This window comes from Pomacea canaliculata, linkage group LG10 (genome assembly GCF_003073045.1).
Source record: "Pomacea canaliculata isolate SZHN2017 linkage group LG10, ASM307304v1, whole genome shotgun sequence".
NCBI classification, from domain to species: domain Eukaryota; kingdom Metazoa; phylum Mollusca; class Gastropoda; order Architaenioglossa; family Ampullariidae; genus Pomacea; species Pomacea canaliculata.
In genome coordinates this window covers 12,621,046-12,644,609 of record NC_037599.1, presented here as the reverse complement: position 1 = coordinate 12,644,609, position 23,564 = coordinate 12,621,046, and the positions used below count along the sequence as shown (strand labels likewise).

General features: G+C 43.3%; 1 protein-coding gene across 1 annotated transcript; it reads left to right on the top strand.

Moving 5' to 3' along the window:
* The first annotated feature begins 143 nt into the window (after positions 1-143).
* LOC112573619 lies at positions 144-21,291 on the top strand. The gene is made up of 3 exons (XM_025254154.1): positions 144-1,077; positions 2,872-3,038; positions 20,920-21,291. Exons 1-3 carry the CDS (start codon positions 970-972, stop codon positions 20,975-20,977), a joined length of 333 nt encoding a protein of 110 aa, XP_025109939.1. The 5' UTR covers positions 144-969; the 3' UTR covers positions 20,978-21,291.
* The last annotated feature ends 2,273 nt before the right edge of the window (positions 21,292-23,564 follow it).

Sequence of the window (23,564 nt, the reverse complement as noted above, 5' to 3'; positions counted from 1 at the left end):
GTGTTGTTTAAAAAATCCAATTCAAAACAATCAGACACAAGGTCAGAGATTTTAAAATCGCTATAAATATGAAATATATACAACACTGCGTGGTTTTTATTACTCGTAACTGCAGTGTGAAGTCATTCATACAAGCTGAAACATCCGGGTAACTTGCATTTTGGTTGCACACATAGAAAGGAAGGCGACAAATAAAGTAAACAGCTAAAGGTAACAACAATAAAAGCACTCTAACACATTTAGACTTGTGAAACGGAGATAAGGATGCAAAAATTTCCTCGCCTCCTTTCCACAATCCAACACCCACACAAAGCGTGTTTGTCAGGATAATATGTTGAGAACAAAAAAAAAAAAATATTGAAACTTGTCTTTTCCACTCCCACCACACAAACCTTCAGTGACGCAGGAGCCAAGGGGAGGATCGGAAAGCGGGAAGGAAGCAGCTGCCCACCTAAAAAATACTGAAGGGACAAGAACGTGAACGTCGTTCACTGTCAGCATGGAGTTTGCATCCTCCCCCGAACCCTCCAATACACACAAACACAAATCCGAGCATCTTCCTACGCCATTGACATTACAGCTGGCGCCTTAGGGTCAGGCCACAGGTCACAGGTCACAGCAGGGGGCTATTTTTCTGCGCGTGCGCATTGCGTAGATGTTTGCCGCCTCACACGCACTTAATTCGTTACACATGTCACGCTCGTCCTCGTTGTATCCTTCTGTCAACCCACCCATTGCACCATCACAATACAAAACTGTAAATCATTTCTGACTCCAACCCTCCTGTGGTCCCCTTCCCCCTAATCCGCTCTCGCACGTGTGTGTGTGTGTTTGTGTGTTTGTCAGCGCGCACTTACCACGCAGTAAACTGTTACTGTCAACTGTAAACTTAAGAGTTCCATTGTTGTCAAGCTTGCCACCTCTGACCTTTATGATTATGAAAGTCAGCTTGCAGCTCGAGCATGGCGGATGTCTGAAGTTCAGGGATTGCGGGCGAAAGGTTGTGTGTTCATTTGTTCAGTCAACAGTCAAGTTCAAGATAACTACCTACCTCACCACCCTAGACTTCTATTGAAGGTTAGTCTTAGAGGACTTTTTGTCATAAAGTTAATCACTAGGGATTAGTATCTGAAAGATAATAACAGTAAACAAAAACACACAAGATATATATTTATAGCACAAAAACGTTCTTCGTTAGTTTACACTCAGAACACACGCGGACAGACAGTCAAATGTGGGGCACCCGATGTTGAAATTCTTGCCCTGATGATGCATTTCTCAGCTTCGAAGGAAGTGTTTCAGACAGCCAAGGTAAACGAATGTCACCAAAAGTTCATCACACGGAGGGACAGGCGCAGCTGCTTGTCTCTAGAGTATCCGTGAGACAGAAATAATGTAGGTGGACAGAGCTGCGGGTTGTTGCGAAATATAATTAATATAAAATATAATTTGTACCCGGACCATGGCAGGACTAACATCAAAACAAATTTCTACAGTTACAAGCTGTTTGTCCACCCTTATCTATGAAGGCCAGGGAGAGAGAGAACACATCCTGAAAGTCGCCTTCACTCCAGTCTGTGAGCAGCTGTTTGTTTGCTGGTCTGTTCGACTCCTGTTTGCTTGTCGATGACTGTCAAACCGGGTGCATTATGCTGCAGTAAGTAAGGAGAAGTCTACCCTACCTGTCTTTTCTCCGGACAACAACATAGGTCAACACAAAGTGAAATCAGAAACCTTGTGGGCTTATCAGACGAGTGTCGGGTGTGTGGGGTGCAAGGTCGGGTTGACAAAAAGCGAGGAGTGTGACAGCAAGACACATGCCCACCCGAGTGTCAGCACGCACAGCTTTCTTGGGTGGAGGGGATAGAAGGGGACTCGCATAAACTTTGTCTTCTTTGTCACCTGGGAAAAAGGTGACAGTTGATTTACAAGTCAAACTTTTCTCCCGTCCTTTTTTACCCGAGTGCAGGTCTCTTGAATGGAAAAGGATAAACGAAATCTTACACAACTCGCGCATAGATCACGAGCGGGTGCCATTCGGGGTAAGGGTGCACAGGGCCATTACATACTGTATAAAAAATGTTATAAAATAAAAATATCTCAGGCTGACAGGTGAATAGTAACACATCCGCCATCTTGTACCCGAAAATTCTCAAGAGGTAGCTGAAACTGGTTACACTGCACTCGCTCACGCCTCCTGAAACTGTGAGTATATATATGTATGTGTGTATGTACACCCGTATACATCGAGACTGCCGTGTGAATGTCCGAGAATATCTAAATAACAGTAGAATATATTAATTCAACAAAGATATTGTACGATGCCGGTAAAAGGCAGTTGCATGTTAAAACGTGAAGTAGGAATTTACGGGTGCACATGTGACATCTGTAGAAGGTGAGAGCGAGAGTTACTGTGATGTGTGACGTCACCATTCATTCGTTCATCCAGTCCTCCCTTGACTGACATCAGCTGACATCAAAAGAACTGATCGTCAGGGGTGTGAGAGAGCTTTATAGACAGCCGCTGACTTCATTTAAGTTCGTCTTGAGCGGGAGTAAGCAGGGCTTGCATGGTGTGGGTAGTCCATTCACGTACCCGGATTGACGCTCTTAGAGTACGTGTCACCCCGGGTCACCAGGCCCTCTTCCATCTCGTCGTTATTGCCAGGGGGCTTCTTGGTAGCCCACGAGGGTGGCGACCTTTGTATATAATAATCTGAATGTCTACCGTTAATTAAAACCAGTGCTGGCTGCTCGAAGAGAAAAACTTTTACCTTAAGTCCCTTTATTAAAACAAATCCCCTTCACTTGTGTTTTGGACACAACTTTCTCCAATATTTACTTACTACGATGATCTGCTGTGTTTCGCAGCACCGCCATCATCGCCATCGTCACCATCATCGCCATCATCGCCATTATCGCAGGGGACCTGGCACCAGCCTGGCCACCCTACAGTTGAGCCGCAAGACACTGTGGGTGACATCATCAGTGTTTCCATGGCCCAGACTGTCACGTGATCCGGAGTTCAATGCTGTCAGGTGAGAGTTGATGATGCATTGTACTGCACAGTAAGAGCATCGCTTTGTTCCTTTACACACTCTGTAATCCTGTCTTTTACATTCGTCTGCGATGTAGGAACTACTCTATCCCAAGTCTTATCCCAGCACCCACAACACCCAACCCCCTACCCAGGCCCGTTCTTACCCCCCGCGGGGCCCGAGGCATAGGGTATGTGTGGGGCCCTTGACACCACGATCGCCACGGTTGTTATTTAATGAAATGTGCGGGGCCCTAGGCAGATGCCTCGTCTGCCTGCCCCTAAGCACGGCCCTGCCCCTACCCTACAGGTGCAAACTGTGATGGCTGCTAGTACATGACTAATATCACTTAATACCCGATGCTACAACAGTCATCAATGCCATTTGATGGGAAGTAATAAGTAAACAGCGGACACCCGTATTGCACACACCCGCGAGGAAACAAGAAGGGTATTGCAAGCACGAGCTAGACTAGAAGAAGTGCACTGCAAACATCCGAGAAATAAAAAGGAAGGAAGAAGCGACATGATGATACCCAAGACATGTAGATGTAAATAAGTTGTAAAGAAGATTTCAGCGAGAGTTACAGAGAAACCCTTCATCGTCTTGATGTAAACGTGAAGGTGTCGGAAGACATTTGCGCAGCACGCCGAGGTCGAAGAAGTTAATGGAAGAGGATACAGAATACAGAAGCAGGCGTCAGCTTCAGAACACAGCTTCACGGCATCCCACTTCTCCCCTAGGGAGCGCGACGGAGGAATCCGGGGGAAATGACGTCAAATAACGGAAAAAAAGCCAGTCCTGAGGTACGGATTGACTGGTGGAGAGAGGAAGGAGAGAAAAACGGATGACAGGTTGCACTTGGGACTTTGCAGCACGCGCGTTTTAATGAGAACTGGCGGCACGATTACCCTCGGCCGGATTGTCCTCCCCTTGGGAATCCGAGTTATCGTTACTGTTGTCATTCGTTGCACGCGAGGTGGAGAAGTGTTTGGTGCTGCCCCCGGTGTTGCACTGGTTTTGCCACGATGTTGCTGTGTCGCTGCCCCGGTGTTACCGCAATACCGACACACACTTCCGGCTGTGTGGCAGATGACTGCGGCCATGTGTTGTTGTTCTGGTGACAGGAGGAGTCAGGAGGTGGTCATCAGATGAGGAGCGGAGTTGTCTGGCTGGGACTCGGGGAAAGAGAAGTTCAAACAGTTGTAACTTGTTTATCGTAATAGACAGACTGACAGACAGCTGTAACTTATTTATCAAGAGTCATGTCTGCAGTGACAGTAAATGTCACATTCTTGATGGATGAGGCGAGGGTGATGAAGGTTTCGCCCACCTTGATGATTGGGCAGACTGACGAGCAAACAGTCTGTGTCCTATCAGCGAGATAGGAGTTGAACCACGCTAGTCCAGGTCCAGAAATCCCCTAGAGGGTGTGAAGGAGCAGAGAGTGGTCAGTAGTGTCAAATGCAGCAGACAGGTCCAGGAGAGTTCAAACAGAAACATCACCACAAGGGCAGATAATGTCTGTGGTTGTTTCATTCATAGATGCGATGACAAAATTAAATGACGATGAAAATAATCCTCCTCCCATCCCTTGTACCTTGACCTCCCTGTACTAGAAAAAAGCAAGAAACTCTATTTTCTCTGTAAATCTACAGCAAAGAAAAGGACAAAATGAACTGTGTATAACCAGACAACGATGCATCTTTCTCATAATAAACAAAACAACAAGCCACTGACCCAAACCATCCAGTCCCACAAGCCCATCTGCTCAACTGCAAACCTGGAGGCTAGAAGCCATCCGTTGGAACCTTTGTCAGGGCCAGGCTGTGGAGGACACACCACACAGACATCCACTTCGTCACTGACACGTGTTCCTTCACTCAAACAAACAACAAAACATCTGTACATGGACTCCCCATGTTCCTTCTCTTATTGTGAAAAATATTTGCTTTGGTTACCTAGCTTAGAAAACCAAGATGATGATGATGATGATGATGATGATGATGATGATAATAATAATAATAATAATAATAATAATAATAATAATAATAATAAAAAAATAAAACCAAAAAGACCAAAGTTAGAAGTAATCGTCTTCCACAAAAGATAAAATATATATAATATCTGTTCCGAAAAACTTGCAAATTCCACTCTACACTTCACTCACTCCTTGACATCCTTACAGACCAGAAGTCAATGCACTGTACAAGTCAAGGTACTCGTCTGACGCCGGGTGTGCAGCCGGGTGTTATCAGCAACAGCCAAACTTACTTACAGTCACTGTAATATTCTGTCACCAGAACTGTGTCCGGAGGTATATGAAATGCTCGAATTTACTTACAGCTCTCGTGGTCCTCGGAAACCTAGAGAAGTTCTCGTTTTTCTTGCTAACACAGTTAGTGACGTATTCACCCGCCATCCAATCGCGTCCAGTCTCTCGAAAGAGAGGCAACGCTTCCTGGACTTTTCACAGTTGATTGCAATCCCATGAGAAACACTCGTCGCCCGGGAGTCTTATCCGTGTCGATGTGTCGGTCCTTGGCGGACACCGGGACCGGTGGTGGTAGTGGTGGTAGAGGTGGTGGTGGTGGTGGTAGAGGTGGTGGTGGTGGTAAACGCTCCTCTCGAAGGACACCCTTTCCCACAGTGTGCACGCTCCGCATCTTGGCAACAAAGCTTCTTGTAGTTCTTCCCACAAATGATTCCTGAAAATCTTATACTTCTTTGAATATCTAGCAACGGTAAATTTTCTAACTTTTGTTTGTACCAGGACTCACCAGAATTGATGATTTTACAACTGCTTATGAAAGTTTTACAAAAATAATTATTTACATTTAAAAAAAAACAGTTTCCGCTCTATACCGTGTCTTGGCAAGGAATCTTTTCATTTCTGGAATCTCTTCTCTCCACGTCCGTCCTTCCTCTGCGCCTTTCTATCCAGGAATCCCAACTTCTTCTCTCACCACTGCTCAGTCACGCAATTATTCCACGATGAAACTTCATCCCCCGTCAATGTACCGTTGAAATTTGTCGATTCCCCAGACGAGTAAAGACTGTTTCCGTTGTTGAGTGTCGTTTTTCTCTGGGAAACATCTTTGGGAGTGAGTGGAGGACCGGGCGAGGTGCTTCCTGTGAGAGATTTACAGCGGTAGAGTCATTGGTCTTTACAAGAAAGATTTCCTTAACATCTTGTAATATCAGTAGAGGTGAAAGTTGAATAATATCCATTTCTAGCATCACAAGTACCTTTTTTCAGTTTGTTCTTGAGATACAAACGGTAGAGAGTATTATTTATCATGAACAGGAGGTATCCGTCAAGGGTAGATGTTGGAAAAGTAATTTTATTCCCTGACAGTCTGTTTGGATGTTTGCGTTCGTGTCAAGCACCGCCTTGGTCTCAAAAATTTGATCTCCCGAGAAGTTTGGGGTCAAATTAAACACAAGATCCGTGAATTACGATTCTTGTCGAAGACAGCCTCGTCATCCTCAACATCTGTGATGACTACTATCGTTGTGACTTGGAGAGAAGAGAAGAGAAGAGCCAGGGACGTATTCCCTAAGAAGATAAGAGTTTATAACATTTTGTGAATACCTGACCATCAGAAAAAAAGGAATAATTCTTTTAAAAGTGTTGTGAGCAACCGTGTATTCACCAAATATTTTATTACGAGAAGCAATCCACACCGATTCACGTGATGTAACTGGACCTGCGATTTTTCAGCGATGCTCCTCTTTGTACATTGATAGACGAAAGAGGATATTACTGCTAAAAACAGACGATTTAGGGGCGTGAACTGTTATACCACTTTCTCACATACAGGGTCAGATTTCTGGAACTAAAATGGTTTTGAAGGATTTATTTGTAGCTGTGGTGTTTTCGATACTAGTCATGGTTTTTCTGCTGTTTGTGACCTCGTTTGAACCCTGCGCGATGTTTACACACTCAGAGTAAGAGAATCTCATCACATACTGGGTCACCATCTGTGATACGAGAATCAACAGAGCCGGTGAAATATGGGGAATCAATATTTACTCAAGCCAGTGAAAAGGTTTTCTACCTCGCCGGTAGAAGGTCGACAAGATAGAGAAGGAGTAACAGTAGTTTTTTTGGAAACCAAACCATGACGAATGCCTACTGTCCGAGTTATCAAATCTCACATGGTCAAACCTGGATGTCCGTTTCTGTACCTTGGTGTGTTTGAAGTGAAGATAGTAGAGTGTTGTTAGATGTTGCAAAACCTCTAAAACCTATTTCTTTTTTGTGTGGGAAGGTAGCAATGAAATGGTCTTGCTGATGGCACCAATAACACGAGTGGTTGCTGGGTGGACTCCATGTTTGATGATGTAGCTTTCTCTGGTGTACATTTTGTCGATACGGTCGTTGTGGTGGTGGTGTCTAACCAGGATGGTGGTGGTGATGATTGGGTTCTGATCATCAAAGACAATCAGTAAGGGCTGACAATGTTTCATCTGTTGTTTCCTTACATGATGTAAGTCCCTAAAATCTTGCTCTGTGCATTTGAAACTCGTAGCCCCACCCGACAGTCCACCATCAGAACCATGTCACGGAGTGACGACTGCTCCCCCGGCGACACGGACACCGAGCGCTGTCTCAGTCCAGCGACCTTTCGACTTTTCTCCAATGACTGCTTGTCCACTTGACGACATTGTTATACACTGTTGTAGCACCCGCCAGGAGGAACAATGACAAGACCAGCCTACATTTGTCGTAGTCCTCCCGCCTTGGTGCCTTGGAGCGCAGGCAATTACACAGACCTTTTCTTCTCTGAGAACAGAGACTTCTCCTACCGGATGTGGAGAAAAACTTGTGTCTCTGGCAGTAGTCCTTGGAGGTTCACGACAACAGCTGGAGTCTTCATGGTCTGTCGTAGGTGAATTGCTGTCCTCTGTGTCAAGGTTCTCTTACCTAAGCTTGTTGACTTTCTCCACAGTATTCGATCTCCTGGCTCAAGTCTTTGTCTTCAAAAAAGGCCCCCTTGGCGTTGAAGAAAAACTCAGCCAAGTGCTCCTTTCACTGACGATAGGCTGAGAAGTGTACAGAAGCCCATGCTCCCCTTGAATGGCATTGGACGAACGCACACTAGTGTCCTTCAACCAATCATCAATTAGCCAGCGTGAACAGAGATGAAGACCCAACCAGACACAGACCAGGGACTAACTCTATCCACGACTCATAATCCGACCGGGTGTGACATGGCCTCAGATGTTTCCTCCCTGTCCAGCCGCCAAACTCAACTGTATACAACATTCACACCTGTCATCGCTGCTGTTGTCGCCTGTTGCCATCTGGCCTTCTCTTGTCCTCTCTTGCCCTCTCTGGTCTGTCTTCTGGTCCTCTCTGGTCCTCTCTGGTCCTCTTTGGCCATTTCAAACTGTCTCCATTGCCTAAGTGTCTTCTAAAACCACACGAACGAGGCCTTCCTAATCACTCACGTGCTCTCTGGCTGCGGACTGATGGTCATTAGAACTTAATTATGGGAGATGTCTCTGTCCCTCGTAAAAACATGGCAGCTTTCGTGGATTCAACATAGCGTGTCAAAGCCTTTCCTACTAGCACACCTGCCAATCGATGTTTTCTCCATTTTAGTGCTTGAGCATGATGCTCAGAATAGAAAAGATATTTTTTCTTTGTCGTTCCCCTTATTTGTTAAAAAAATAAGACGGTTCGGATCGTGATTTGATTTGTGTGTGTGGAGGTTTAACTTTTCAATCTTTAACTCTGATTATGTTTCTTTGTGTACACTTTTAGCTTCAACTTTGTTTTGTGCTTATTCCTTCTATCTTATTTTCCATCTTATCTTATTGTTTTTTCATGAACCTCAAACTTTCTTTGTTTTAACGGTCCTTTTCTCTTTGTGTTGCACGATCTTGACAGAGAAGGTCCTCAACATATTAGTTTGTTGAGCTCCCTGGGAAACTATGATCTGTGTTTGAATGAGAAGAGTGGAGTAGATCAGCCAACCTCCCTGGGGAAGAAACAGTCGCTTCTATCTTTACATCTTTGTCATAAAGAATAATAAAAGTATAAAGTACATGTCTGTGGCCAACTAAAGATGAAACATCAACGTGTGGGCAGTCCTCTCACGGTAATGTTTGAAACAAATTTTGAGACTTGCACTGTACTCTCACAAACATAACAGTGGGTAGGAACGAATGAAAGTGTAGAATGTTACTGAGCTGAACCACGAGACCAACGGCATAGCCACCTGTGTATCGGGAAAATAAGAGGATTAATGAGTATACTCAATACACAACAGGACTAATCAAAAGTACAAAAAGCAGAAGTAGAACGCGAGAGAGAGAGAGAAAAGAGGAGAAAAAAGTCGGGCACAGGTGGACTGAGGACACAAACAATGCTTGTTGCCGTGAAGGGAGTGCCCTGGGACATCATTGTCACAATGGCTGTGATGACTTGTCCAGACTCCAACCTCTCAGCCTCGCTTCTGGCTTTTGTTGTTGGCGGTCGGCGCCCTGGCCACCTGCTCTGCAGGAGCGGCGATGCCCACGCGCTCCACCACGTGGGCGACGGTTGCTGCTGTTGTTGTTCCTCTACAGACCTCCACGTCACGTGGCTTCTTATCGGCCATGTCATCAGGGTACAGCAGACAACTCTCGCTGTTCCTTTACTGTCACAGTTACTGCCACTTGCATGGCGACCTCGTGTCACTAGTTCTATTGACTTCAGGGATCATGGCTTGAATGTTTTTACACTTCTTGTATTCACTTGAGTAGTTGTATATGTATCTTGACAGTCTACTTACATCTTTAGATGCTAAAACTATTATGGGTAGTCTAATTAAGTGTAGTGAACGCCGGACAAATGACAGCCCGGCATCTGCTACGTTTCATCACACTACTCATCGTATCTTTCGTCAACCTAAAGGTTTTTTCTTCTTCTGTATTTCAAAAGAAATAAGGATACCATTCTACGTTATTAATTATGATTTATGTTATACATTTGTATTTAATATATTCTTATGGCGATATGCCGACTTTTTTCTCTTTGGGAAGACTTCAAGTAAACGGAAAACTGAGAGAATGTTAAGATAAAAACAGTCACGTGTCTCTCGTGCCCACGTGTGAAACCTCGACTGGCATGCTGTATCAAATGGCTTGATGCTGTATCGAATGGCATGAGAGTGAGGACAGTTCCCATAATAACAAAGTAATTGTCGGCAAGTGACATATTGCACAAGCCTCGTGAAACACAACTCTCTAAATTAAAAGGACATCACTCAGGAAAACTGACCTCACCTTTGACAATTAATCTGTGCTAACGGACGCCATTTGTGTAGATAAAAGGTGGGCAGGAAGGCATATTAGTTTATTTTAGAATCTTTACAATGCAGAGCACCTGGGGCTCAGAAACAGATAACTCGCCTACCGCTGGTCAGGGAAATAATTGCGAAATAATAAAGACATACATTTATTTTTTCACTTTGAAAAGGAGTTAGGGATTACCTTTTGCGAAGTGCAAAAAAACCTCGATTAACTTAAGATAAGAAACTTGTTCAAAGACATCGTGCTGAACATGCGTCTTTCGATCTCTGTGCCAGGAAAAAAGAGGGAACGAAGGAAAGAAACAGAGAAGGAGAATAAGAGGAAACAAATTACAAGAGATCTTCACTAACATTTCCTCATTTTTCTTGTTTCTTTGTTGTTTTCACTTGAAACTGATATGTCAGCAAAAGAAAGAGGTTGCTAAAATTAGGCTTTTGTTGTTCTTGCAACGGATACCTAGTCAGCCTCTTGGAAAATATGTTGCAATTCACGTTCAGCCAATAGCAGAATTTTTCTTGGTCAACGGGGTAACTTTACTAATTAGGATTCTGTTTGCAAAGTACCCGTGGGTATTGTCCCACAGTGTTTGTGGGTATTGCCACACAGTGTTAATGAGTATTGCTGCAAAATGTCTGTAGTCATCGACACAAAACTCCAGTTAACATTGATGCAAAGTGTCTGTGGATATTCCACAGCGTTCCTACGAATATTGCAAAATCTCTTGTACCCGGGTATTGCCACAAAAGTTCGGAGGGCTAGAGGTCTATCATGGATACTGTGGTATCCACCAGCCTCTGTGTGAGTGTGTGAAGTAGGACTGGTTTACTGACAGAGGACCGGTAGAACATCCACAAACATATCAGTTCATGATCACTGCTTGCATATGATTTACGTGCGCGTGAGCATACACGCAAACACTAACATCCGGGCACCCTTTAGACACCAATGTCTCGGAGCTCCGTACCTCTCACCAGCTTGAATGTTAACTGTTAAAACATGCGAACCACATAATATAATGCATTAATTTAAAAATAGAATATTGAGTGTAATTATTTTTAAACAATACAATAATTAATTAAAATCATTATAAAGAAAATAATCAATCAAGCATACTCGGACTTTCTTTACATATTACACCTTCTGTACGTCATTGATTACAATTGACTAACAAGCCGTTTGACAGATGTTTGTCAACAAGAAACCAACAAAGTTTATTTACTCTAGTAATCAGCTTCAAGCAAGTATATCATCCCCCGGACACCTACATACATCGCGATGCGAGCGGCGTGTCTTCACTCGCGCACGTGAGGCGGAGAACGTCAGGTGCTGACGCCGTTGTCTTCACAGTCACGCGTCCTTCTCGCGCGGGCAACCGCCACACGGCACGCGCGCCTGCGCACACACGCACACCCACCCACCCCTCACGTGCACGCACGCATCCGCGCACATTCCGTTAGACTACCCGCCTGCACCACAGCGGCGAGCGAGGTTGAGGAGAGGGTGCTGGCACCTACCCGTCAGTCCGCCTGGCGTCTGTGGGCCACCCGTCGGGTCAGTGCCGGGTTCCTGTGGATAATCGTCAGAAAAGCTCGTCGCCGCCTTCACAGGTTGTGTGGCCGGCTTGCATAGAGTCAGCCTCTGTGTTCGTGTGTGTGTACGTGCGCTGGTTTGTGACCGTTACAGTGCGCAGTTGGAGGCTTTGGGTTTGTCGTGGTTCGAATCTCACACTAACGGTCCTTGTGACTGGGAATGAAAGCACTCAGCCACCAACAGGTAGGACACCACCTGACGCCGACACCTTGTGCATGTGTGTGTGTGTTGACATGATTGAGGTGTTTACTCTACTCGAGTGTTGTTTGCAGCATTATTGTCAATAATTTCTTATTTATTTTCAATGGTTGCTAGAGAACATAAACTATGACAGCAAATATAAATATTGTCTCAATGATTCGCTCTTTGATAGAGTCACGGTTACTTACTTCCTCCACTGTTGAGGCAATAAGCTTTGGAAGACAGGATTTTATTTATGGAGAATAAATAGAGATGTTAAACAGTTCATATGTTTTATAGTTTGTTTTTACGATTTAAAAAAGATTTATTTTCGTTTTATCGTTTTCGAACTTGAAGCTTTGTTTTCTGTACATTTGTGTATTCATAATCAGACAAATGGACGTAAAGATATTGAGAATACATTCTATTTATCTAGTATGCGAAAAACTTAAGCTAAAATTCTAACTCATCAACATAAACGGTTTAGGACGAAGTACAACTAAATTTGGGATGGATGCTTTACTCACGAAAAACATGCACCAAATAATTAGTATGTAGATCTTCTAAGACATGCAAATGTAATTTCGTCTGATATGTTGCTAAAGTGTACTATCGATACAAGTATCTCAAAGGAGAAATATTTGAAAGGAGCATCCAAGATGTTGGGACCCCAGTCTGACCTATTCATGGAACGCACACACACACACACACTAACAACTCAATGTCATGATGTCGTTGGAGTTTTGTTTCATCTATCCTTAAATCTTCCTGATCGTATTTCGAATTTTTGTTGTCATCGTTGTGTAGGCAAGATCGTTGGGGAAACACAGAGGCTATATACTTAGAATAGTATATTTTTATGTATATTGAAGTCTAACTTTACCGTTCACGCCGAACATAGTTATAAAGTAATCGTCTCTCTACCATTGCTGTTAACAGTTGCTGCCATCACAGTCCCTCGTTTTGAGATTGATTGGGAAGAAAAGCGTTTTAATCTGAAAAAATGTTCGGTATTTGCACACACTTGTTTTCTATTGCAAGTACCATGCATGCATCTCATCAAACACATTCTTCCAGCTTTGCAAAGCACTCAACTTAAATGCACATTATCGTTTAGACGACGGAGGACTACATTTACCAAGAACGAGGTACATTTTTCGCAAAATACTTCAGTCACAAAAAAAAAAAGCCGAATTTTAAAGGAAAAATTTGATGCAAATAGTTTTTGTTTTTCAAATGACTGAGTAAATCTCAAAGCAACGCTTCAATTAAATCTTGGGCTATACAGTTCTTCCGTTCTCTAAATACACGCCTACAAGTATCAATATCCAACGAAAAAGGTCAAATAATTCTGACGTCACGATTGTACACGGATACATTTACGCAGCGAAGGACACAGGCAATGGGAGCAGTTGGGACCATGTGTTAATTAGATGTAATCGTGTAGCATCATGTGCATCGGCATTTGTAGGTTTCTGACGAGAAGAGAAAGTGTACATTCATCCAGGTCTGGAAAAATAGTTTTGCACTGAGCTGTACTCAGCCACTACAAAACAGTTTTGCACCCCGCGGCAGTAAACACAAAACACTAAATCATTCATTGTTTTTGTTTCTGTAGCGCCATGATTTACGAGCTTTTACTTTGAAGAACGGACAAACATCTTCTGTGCAGCAATTATTTAGAACCTGGTGGACATTTCAACATAAATAGTTTATAATTACTGTGGTAATTAGTACCCGAACTCACGTACGATGATGGTGTGACAAGACATCGACACACACTGACATTTGCACGCGCGAGTGAGTGAACAGAAAGTTAAAACTAGACTAAGATAGGGAACAATTTTGTGAAAAAGAAACTTTTCTAAGGGTGTAACATTTGACTTGCCATTTCGTGGAGCTTTCGTTTTCCAAAGTTAATTACTTGCACGGAGCTCGTCTTAACTGCACGCGCCGTCTTCGGCCTGTCAACATCGGTTCCGCCCACGCGCCTGTAACAAGCAGCACAGCAGCATTCGCCATTGATCATTCGTAATTTGTAGAATTAGGTATGATTTAATAACTTGTTTCCTAGCAGCCAGGCCGCGCCAGCCTTGCCACTCACTTTTTACCGAATTTAGTTTCCGTGTGTAGAGAGCACTTCTTGTAGACACTGAGCACGCTGATGACCAAAGTCATCAATTACCCGACATGCTGTCTTTCTGTCTGTTTGCCTTTTCCTGCCTGTTGATAAATTTCTTTGTAATCTTTTTTTTTCTCGTTATCTTCTCGTCTCGTTGTCTCCATCTTTATTTAAAAAAGTACAAATCTGAATAGTCACGTGATCTGTGGTGATCCCCTGACCTGGTAGTGAATGTTATGCCTGGGGACACGTGTTCAAAGCTTTGCTTAGTATTAGTTGATGGTTCACGTGAAAGAGCTTTTCTGATCTGGTGGAAAACTGGGAAATGTACCCAAGCCACAATTTTTAAGTAAAAAGAAAAAGTTTTTCAGTTTCATGTTCTGCTCGCCCTGGTGTTTAATAATATCTTGTTTTAAACAGCTGGAGTTACATGTATTATTCAGTGACAGACATGAAGAACGCGTGTTGTACACGGATTTTGATAAAAATCAACAAATATTGATACACTTAGTAATATTGTTGTGGATGAAATATATCTTCCCCTAACTGGAAGCTATAATGTATTACGGGATCCCTGGCTGACAAGAAGGAAGGCGGGTTAGAAAGTTCGTTGTAAAGAGTCTGGACGATGTTTTATTCATTTTTTGTTTTTATTTTTTATTTATTTATTTATTTATTTGCGGAGGGCTGGTAATGAGTAAAATGCGGTGGCGCTGGGAAGACATGGTCAGCTCTATCATGTTCGCATCCTGCCGGGCGAGCCTTGGCGTCGGAAAGCCCCCCGACACCCATTATTTATTGTGCAAAAATCACCCAAAACGAATGTCCTGACAATGTGTCACTTAAATAGCCGAGTTTTTCTGCGACTAGGGTGGCCCACATGATGGAGGATGAGAAAAGAAAAATGAAGATTTGGAGCCAACATGTGAGCCGCCCTATGAACAGTGGGGCTTGGAGCGAAGGGAGCTGGTATCACGATGTTCTTTTCTGTTTAGACGATGATCATATTCTCCACTCTAAATGCAAGAGTTAGTTTGAGCTCACAGTTCATTAACTGTGCATTAACTCTGTAAAGCCAATATAAATATGCTGTTGACCTGGGTTCACAGCATCTACCTGTAGAAATCTGTTGACCTGGTTCATGACCCCTGCATACTGTGAACAGTTTAATACCAACGGATTAATGCCAGTAGGACTGCAGCCATAAAGTAAAATATTGAACAGGTATAAACTGTTAAATATGAAACATTTGATTGAGAATGACTAGTCATGACTACCTGTCACATGAATGTAAGCTCGGTATATCAACGCGATGGGAGGTCAGGTTGTTATCAGTCCGGCCGACAGGTCCGAGGATCCCTACTTTATTGTTCTCTTATCAACATGGAGACCAGGGGCCAGAAGTGATCAGGGGAAATGTATCAGTTTCATTTAATTAGTGCCACTCTGGACAGTCCTCCAATCTTTCCTCTCCCACCGGTGAGAGTCTGGCCTGACCGAGCGACTCAACTTTTCATACATCGTGGTGCTGACACGTGACCACTCAAGCGAGTTATTGAGAGTTCGAATTTCAGTGTTCGTAGGTCTGGGGAGGAGGATACATGCGTGTCCGTGTATAGATGTGTGTGCTATTAATCTTCTGGCCATTCCTACATAGTAACTTAAATAAACAAACAAACAAACAAACAAACAAACAAACAAACAAACAACAAAGAATTTAAGCTTAAAAAACAAACAGAACAAAAAGAAACTTGAAACTGTTAACTGGGGACGTATAAATGTGCATCATCATCATCATCATCATCATCATCATCATCATCATCATCAATCAATCAATCAATCATCAATCAATCAATCCATCCTCCATCATCATCCATCATCATCATCATCATGAAGGATCCCCGAAAGATCCTCTCATTTGTCTGGTCCACGGTTCATGCTTGCTGTCGGCAGCTCTGGCAGGATCTGGAAGAGATAACATTGATGGTGGTTCGATTTTTCGTTCAGTATTTTGTATCAGGAACTCGTTTTCTGCTTTCGTTGTTCATTCATTCATGAGGTCACCTGACAGAACTTACCACTGATCACCTCCTTGTCTTTCTCTACCACGTGGTGCTTGACTGGTGTCGAGGTTTGCAACATTGATAACTTTGCCTTATGTTAAGTGCTCTCAGCTTCTTTGAATGAACAAAGTGCTCTTTACAAGTGCAATAATAATAATAATAATAATAATAATAATAATAATAATAATAATAATAATAATAATAATAATAATAATAATAATAATAATAATGATGACAAGTATAGTACCTGTATTTTTAAGACCAGTGACACAATGACAACTCAGTCCAAGCCTCTGGCATGAAAGATGAGAACGATGTTCACGCGATAAACGAAATAATGGATGATTGTTTTTAAAGTGTGTGCAGCCATGCACCTAAGCGCTTCTACTTTTAATGACAGACTGGAAATAATGAAACAAAATTTGCCTCCGTGTTATGGTCCAGACAAACAATGTCCACCAGCAGGGCAACGATGGCTGCTGCGCCGACGGACGAACTGTTGTTCTCGCTGTTTTCGTTCCACAAGTTTGTCCTTTGAGGAAGGCTTGGCTATAGGATCCACAATGGACGCACATTTCCCCGTGAAGTGCTAGAGAGTTTTTCGAAATGGAAATATCATGTTTTGCTAATATCATTAGGCGTGAGCGGCGTTCAGGCTGATTTCAGCGATAGGTTTTGATGACACTGGCGTGCTGCATGCTGCATGCTGCAACTGTCGCAGCCAGATCCCTGCTGCCATTCGGCCATCCATCCATCCCACAACCCCCGTATCACGATTGCTGTCTGGCATCCAGAGCAAATTGTTTGTTGAATGGGCTGAAGATGATCCAGCACAGAGATGTAAACAAGGCCTTGATAGACCTTCACTTTCTAATTTTTTAAATGTCTTGCGACATTTGTTGAGAATTGTTTGTATCGTTGTCCTTTATTACACAGGCCGTGTATGGAGGATATTTCCTGACAGTATGGTCTGACTTTCAGAAACCAACATCCATCAACGACGGCCAGACCTTTGTTAAAGGTCACTTTGTCTGAAAGTTACTTCTACTTAACCTTTGACTTGATAAACTACTTAAGAAACCATGTCAACGTTTCCTCGGACAACGACGATGATAAATAATATTTATTAAGCGCTTTCTCCACTGTGGAGCAGACTCAGTGCGAATATTAAAAACACTGCCATATGAAAAAAACCCCAAAGGACCAACATTTATGGTTGTTTACGAGTATGTTTGGCATTTCCGGGGATTGATCCTAGAACTCGCGCGTCCCGTTCAGGGTCTTTATGAGTATTTTTTCTGAAGAATCTGGCGGAGGTGAGCAAATAGTACATGTCTGACAGAAACACAAACAGGAAACACACATATCCCAAGTTTAGGAGAAGAGGAAACACATTTGTTGAGCTTGCACCAACATGGCACACAGTTAATAAGATCAGGCCAGAGAAAGAAAATGTTTATGTTTATGCCGTCTGGACGTATTCACGTTTACGATAAAGAATTCCTCATTTATACATTTTATATATCTCCATTCCTCAAATAGGGAGACATAAGTTTGTCAAGTTTAAGCAAACAGAGGAGGCGTTTGTCAAGTTTATATGAGTTTACCGAGGACGCACATGTTTGTCGTGTCCATGTGAGCAGGAGACATGTGGATTGTCTACTTGCATCAGATTACTGTCCTAGGTGGAGCTTTAGCAATCTTCGTGCTCTTGTTCACCAGAACCACCAGATTTCTACTCACTTGTAGCCAACGGCTGTCATGGAAACCATACATTTCGTCCCAGCCAACCGGCAGTGGCCCCAATGTGTCTTGGTCTTCAGTCGTTGCCGCAAGCCAGGACATTCTTCTTCTGCCAGTCCTCCCTCTTCCCTCCCACGCACGGTGTTCCTCAGTGTCTTCGCCATGTGGGTCAGGGTCTCCTGGTTCTCATCCCACGTCGTCTGCTAAATGTCACCTAGGTGATGTGGAGGGAAAAAGGATCCCTCCCCGCCTCTCAACCTCTACTTCCAGACGGACATCAGTCGTTGTTACTGAAGGCTTTAGTGTGACACGAGACACTGGAGTCAGGATGTTATCAGGCTAGACGATTCGCTGAAGCTTTTTCCCCTTCTCTTTGCCTCTCTTATGATTTGAATGTTTGTCGCTAGAGGGCGAAGCAATCTGATGAAGACTTACGACTTCGCTGGAGGCGAACATAAAAGTTTTGAGAACGCGCTGAGTTCAAAGTGTCTGTGTCTGCCGGTTGGGTGGGGATGTCTGATGGCTGAGGTTTCTGTTCAGGGCTTGGACTCTTTTCTCATTTGCTATGAGTCAATATGTCTGCCTTAACCGTCTTTTTACACGTTGTCAAAGTATGTCTATGTCCATTTAACCATGATACTTCACTTTCTGTTTGTTCAAGTCTGTTTTCTTTCTGGTTCTCCCTCTTTGAAAATCACAAAAGTGAAACGTTTACTTCGAGACCTCGAGTTGGTCAAGAATATCCAATCGTTACACTACTCTTTGAAATTAATGATTTTTATAATTACGATTAGTTTCTTGTGTTCTGTTTTCTCACCGAAGCCATAATTTTGTAATTTCCCCATATCGACACAGTAAGAAAACAGAATTACAGCTACACTCAGTTTTAATATAAAAAAAACTACAGTGAAAGAAGAAATGACAAAATCAGTGTGTGCACACGTTCATCAGTCAATAGATGATCAAATGCACCAGAGGATAAAAAAAAAACTTGTGTTTCTCCCAGACTCACAGAATGCAAGTTGTCGATGTTGTCCTGGGGTCGCAGTCATAAAGGGTAAGAAAGACTCTGTCCTGGGGCAGCTGGAGAATACAAAGACAAGGGTCTTGTTCCCAAACTACAAGCAATGTCCAGATCCATCAGATGTTGTTTTACCTTGAAGCCATGGTTACTGAGCGGGGGCAAAGGTGTCATAGGTAAAGAAAACATGAAGTAGTTTCTCGAAACTGCTTTCTAACTTTGGAGACAAGACGCTTTTCCTTTAGTCACCCACCTTACCCCAATAATTCTTTCCCAGAACCTGACCGTTCTCCTAGCACAAGCCTATAAACATCACAATGGACAGAAAGATGTGCATTACAACTGTAGATGAACTCTGACACATCTATGTCAAAGGTCCACCAAAGGCGTTTCTGTAGACATTAGTTCCATCACTCAACCCACTCATTTGAAAAACACGGACCCCACAAGACCTTGAGGAGAAAACAGCAAATTTGTTATATTTTCCCCTTTTACGGATGAGAAGGAAACTAATGTAATTAAACTTGGACGAGGAAATAAAAAGTTAGAGGAATGTGGTTTCAGTGAGGTTTAAAAAGGATCTGAAAAATGTATGATCGGTGTGAATGGAGGATAAAAGGGAGAAAATGAGAAAGAGCAGTGAGTAAATATTTTATTGTACAACGCATGCACGGTCAAGTTTTTAAATTTATGCGAAAAAAATGTATTTTGGAGAGAAAGAAAAAAATTAAAATGCGTGCTAGCTCTCGTAGGCGTGGAAACGAACCCGTGTGGGTGACACAGACACCCGCATTGATTCTCGTGTAGACTCTTTATAGCTTCTCTCCCCTTTCACACTTATTCCGATTGGCCGCACAGCGGAGACCCGTGTCGCCCCCTGTTTTATAGTGGAGTTTACAAAATAAAACAAAAATCCTGCACATCCCCTCTAATTCGACACCGCAAAGTTTCTTTGTGTCAGGACATCACGGCGCTGCTCATGTTCGGGTGGTTAGTGGCTCCAGCGGTTATTACCTCCGCTTCATCAAACCTTCTTGAACATTTCTCGCCAACAGTCAGGCTGCGAGAGATCAAGCCATCTGGAAATAGGCTCGGAAAAAGCGATGTTGAAAAAAGGAAAATAAATAAGAAAACGAGAAAGACCTAGCATCGCTCAATGTAATGTTGTTTACAGATTACAAGATCGAAGATGCCAGTGGAAATTCGTGGAATAAAATTAGGTATTGTGATAGGCGTGCTGTCTATTTTTAATTTGGAAGTTTTATTGACATAAAAAAAATTAGTGAAAGATTGTGCTGGATATTGGTGCCGACAGGGATACAAAGCAGCAGTTTTGTGCTAACTGGCACTCGGTGCACCACAGCCCTTGCTAGCTCGGTTAATGCCGAGCAGTCAACTTAACTGATAGTGAAATTAATTACTCATCAGTAAACCAGACGTCGTGCATGTGGCCTCACAATGACCGCAATGAGCAGTGAAAGTGTGTGGAAATGAATGTTAAATAAAAACTAATTTTTGATATAAATATTTTCGAATTAAGCATAATTGATAATTAATCGTCTTTTGTTCTTTACTGTAATTGTGTGCACGTGATGTACGTGCGATGTAAGTGCGTGTACTGATCTACTATGTTTCAACGGGAAATAAAAATAACATTAAAAGAAAAATTCCTGCTTTTGTGGAGACTTTTTGAGAAAGAACTAATGCTTGCATTTATTTCCTGGCAACATACCTTCCCTCCATCTCTCACTCACTCACTCACTCACATACACTCGTTCACAAGGACAAAACGAAGCCACTCTTGAAAATGAGCGATTTCCGCTGTCAAATTTATCTCCAAGTTTTTGTGGTTTGCAGGTTCGTGGGCCACGTCATCAGAAGAAACAGATTACTGGATGAAAGCAGCGATGATTGAGCGTCCAGAAGGTTTTGCGCTTGATTAAGGGGAAATTAAAAGGAAATTATGCGATGGTTGTGAAGTAAATAACTACATGTGAACCTGTTTGAAATAACAATGAGGGCAAGGCTAGTGCAGAAAGGTCTCCAACAGACCTGTCCACGAGTTCAGTGCTCTTGCACAGGATCGTATTCACTAAGAACTGGTGTTGATGCAAGAAAGTTCGAGCAAGACGCAGAAGAGTAGCTGGCCCTGATACCTTGGCATCTGCACCTGCAGAAGGTGCCAGAACGGCAGCAACAAGTAGAATCGCAATTTAAATAAACCCACCATGTCGAATGATTTGTTTTACGACGACGAGTCCGATAACTCTTCCACCAACATCAGCGACATCGACTACGATGACCCTCGGGTTGATCCTTTGCTCACGGCATTCTTTGGCTGGCTTTTCATCGGCCTTTTCGTCATCGTCTTCGTGGCAGGGCTTGGTGGAAACTGTCTCGTGTGCTTCGCCGTGTGGCGCAATCCGCGCATGCGCTCTGCCACGAACATCTTCCTGGTCAACCTGGCTGTGGCCGACTTCATGGTCATCTTGATCTGCCTGCCGCCGACAGCCGTGGAGGACACCTTCGGCTTCTGGTACCTGGGCGTGGAGATGTGCAAGATCGTCAAATACGTGCAGGTCTGTTATTATTTCTCATAATATTTATTTTAGTTTTCCTCTTGCCATCCACAGATGTCTATACACAGGACATGTCATCGGCTTGACCAGCCTGTACCTGGGGTACAGGCTTGACATGAATTTGACCCCAGTGGTCACGACACTAATCTGACAATGTTTTTACCAGCAGGCATGTATGCGTGGGTGCAATCCCATAATCAGTCCAACATTGTGGCTCAGACAGTCGTCATCACACGTTCGCGATGGGTCAGCAAGGTTCATCGCGAATGTTTTAGTTCGCCAGGGTCAGTCTCCTCAAGACGACTTTTGCACATGTTGGCTAAGCCAGTAAAATAAGCGACAAGTAACCGAGAAGTTAGATGACCTTTCTCGCGATCCCTTTATTCAAGTTTATGTGTTGATTTGCGCAGTGCATCCGGGTTATTGGCAGCCTGATGCTGACCTTTGTTGCGCCAACGACCAGTGATCGAAGATTGCGTGCCAACGATAGCCGATGGACGGACCCTGTGAGAAGAATGTGAAAAAGAAACAAAACGCCAAAAAAATCTATATAAAAATAAAAACCTGAATTTTGCGGACACCTGCAACATTATATACACGTCTTTTAGCGCAGTGCATCTTGGGAAGTTACTTCAGGCGGTTGCATGACACCCGGGATCGAGGGCGATCACCTTTATGATCAACATTGTTCGCAGGAATCCTGGGCAGACCCTAAGATTTGTATGTTTTCTTGCGCCCTACATCTAGTCTTAAGATTTAGAGATAGTCGTTAACGATGATGATACATGATGAGCTGTAATCAGACTTGCCGTATATTCTCCTTTTGATGTTCTGTCCATTGATTTCAGGTTCTAATAATAAGTTAAACAGCGCTATATATATATCATCTCCTTTATGCTGTTCCGAGGGCCTCGATTTGACACATGGAAACTGGTTTTCTCGAAACATCGCATTTCTCGCTAATTTATCACATGTCTTCTGAGAGAAAGATGAAAAGGTGAGTTGTGGAGACAATGGCCGCTGTCAGCGCGGTCCTGCAGAAGTCGAGTTGTAAATGCCGCCTTGCGGAAATCTGCATTAAAAGCTCGTTTCTGTTGACAGCTGTAACACAGTTCCTCCTCCCTCCACCAGCTTAATCCTGAAGTCTATGACGCCATGTTGCGTTTACAGTCACGTGGCAATGGTGACATCATCGATTATGCGTCTGGGCAGGCGCAGGGGCAGCTTATGCTCCAGCAAGCCATCGTATGTCGTCTGGGATTGGCTTTTGTCCTGACATCAGATGGACCAGGAGAAACAGAAACGATCCTCAACTCTGTTCCTCCTTTTCATTTGGCGAAGTGATGCCAGGTGCCTTGTCTGTCCCTCCTTGTCCCTCCCTGTCCGTGTTGACAGAACAGCAAAGACCATAGACTTGTAAAGGTGGATTGCTGTCTGTCTGCCAAGACCAAGGCTTAGCCTCTTGCGAAGTTCACTGTTAGTCTCGGCGAGCCTAAACAATAAACGTGAATAAACCGGAAGCTTTGTCGTCTCATGCCTCGTTTTAGTAGTTAACTGGAAAAAAATCATCTGTCAGCAGTCCAGTAATACAAGTTCGTGGCAAAGACTATAAGACAACAACAACAAGGCGCTGGACACACAGCTCGACTGTCTTCTCCTCGTTGCTGCTGCTGACTACCCTCGTTTTCAATTTTGGTTCCTGTTCATAGTTAATGTTCATGTTCACAACTTGCCCCTGATGTTCATGTTCATACCTAGCACCCTAGTCAGGGCTTGTTAGACTGCTCTGCGTGTCAAAGAGACATGACCGCATTTTTTAAAAAGAAAAAATCTGAGCTTAAAAACTTTGTGACCAAGTTATTTCTCTTTTTATGATTTACAAAATCCATTTTACATTTCGTGATGCAGCAGATCGTTCGCCTT

Excerpts from the sequence above, each read along its gene's own strand:
- LOC112573619 (XM_025254154.1), top strand. The coding sequence starts at position 970 with ATGTCTGAAGTTCAGGGATTGCGGGCGAAAGGTTGTGTGTTCATTTGT. Across the intron at positions 1,078-2,871 it reads ACCCTAGACTTCTATTGAAG|CACCGCCATCATCGCCATCG; the intron begins GTTAGTCTTAGA and ends TGTGTTTCGCAG. Across the intron at positions 3,039-20,919 it reads CCGGAGTTCAATGCTGTCAG|GTTCGTGGGCCACGTCATCA; the intron begins GTGAGAGTTGAT and ends TGTGGTTTGCAG.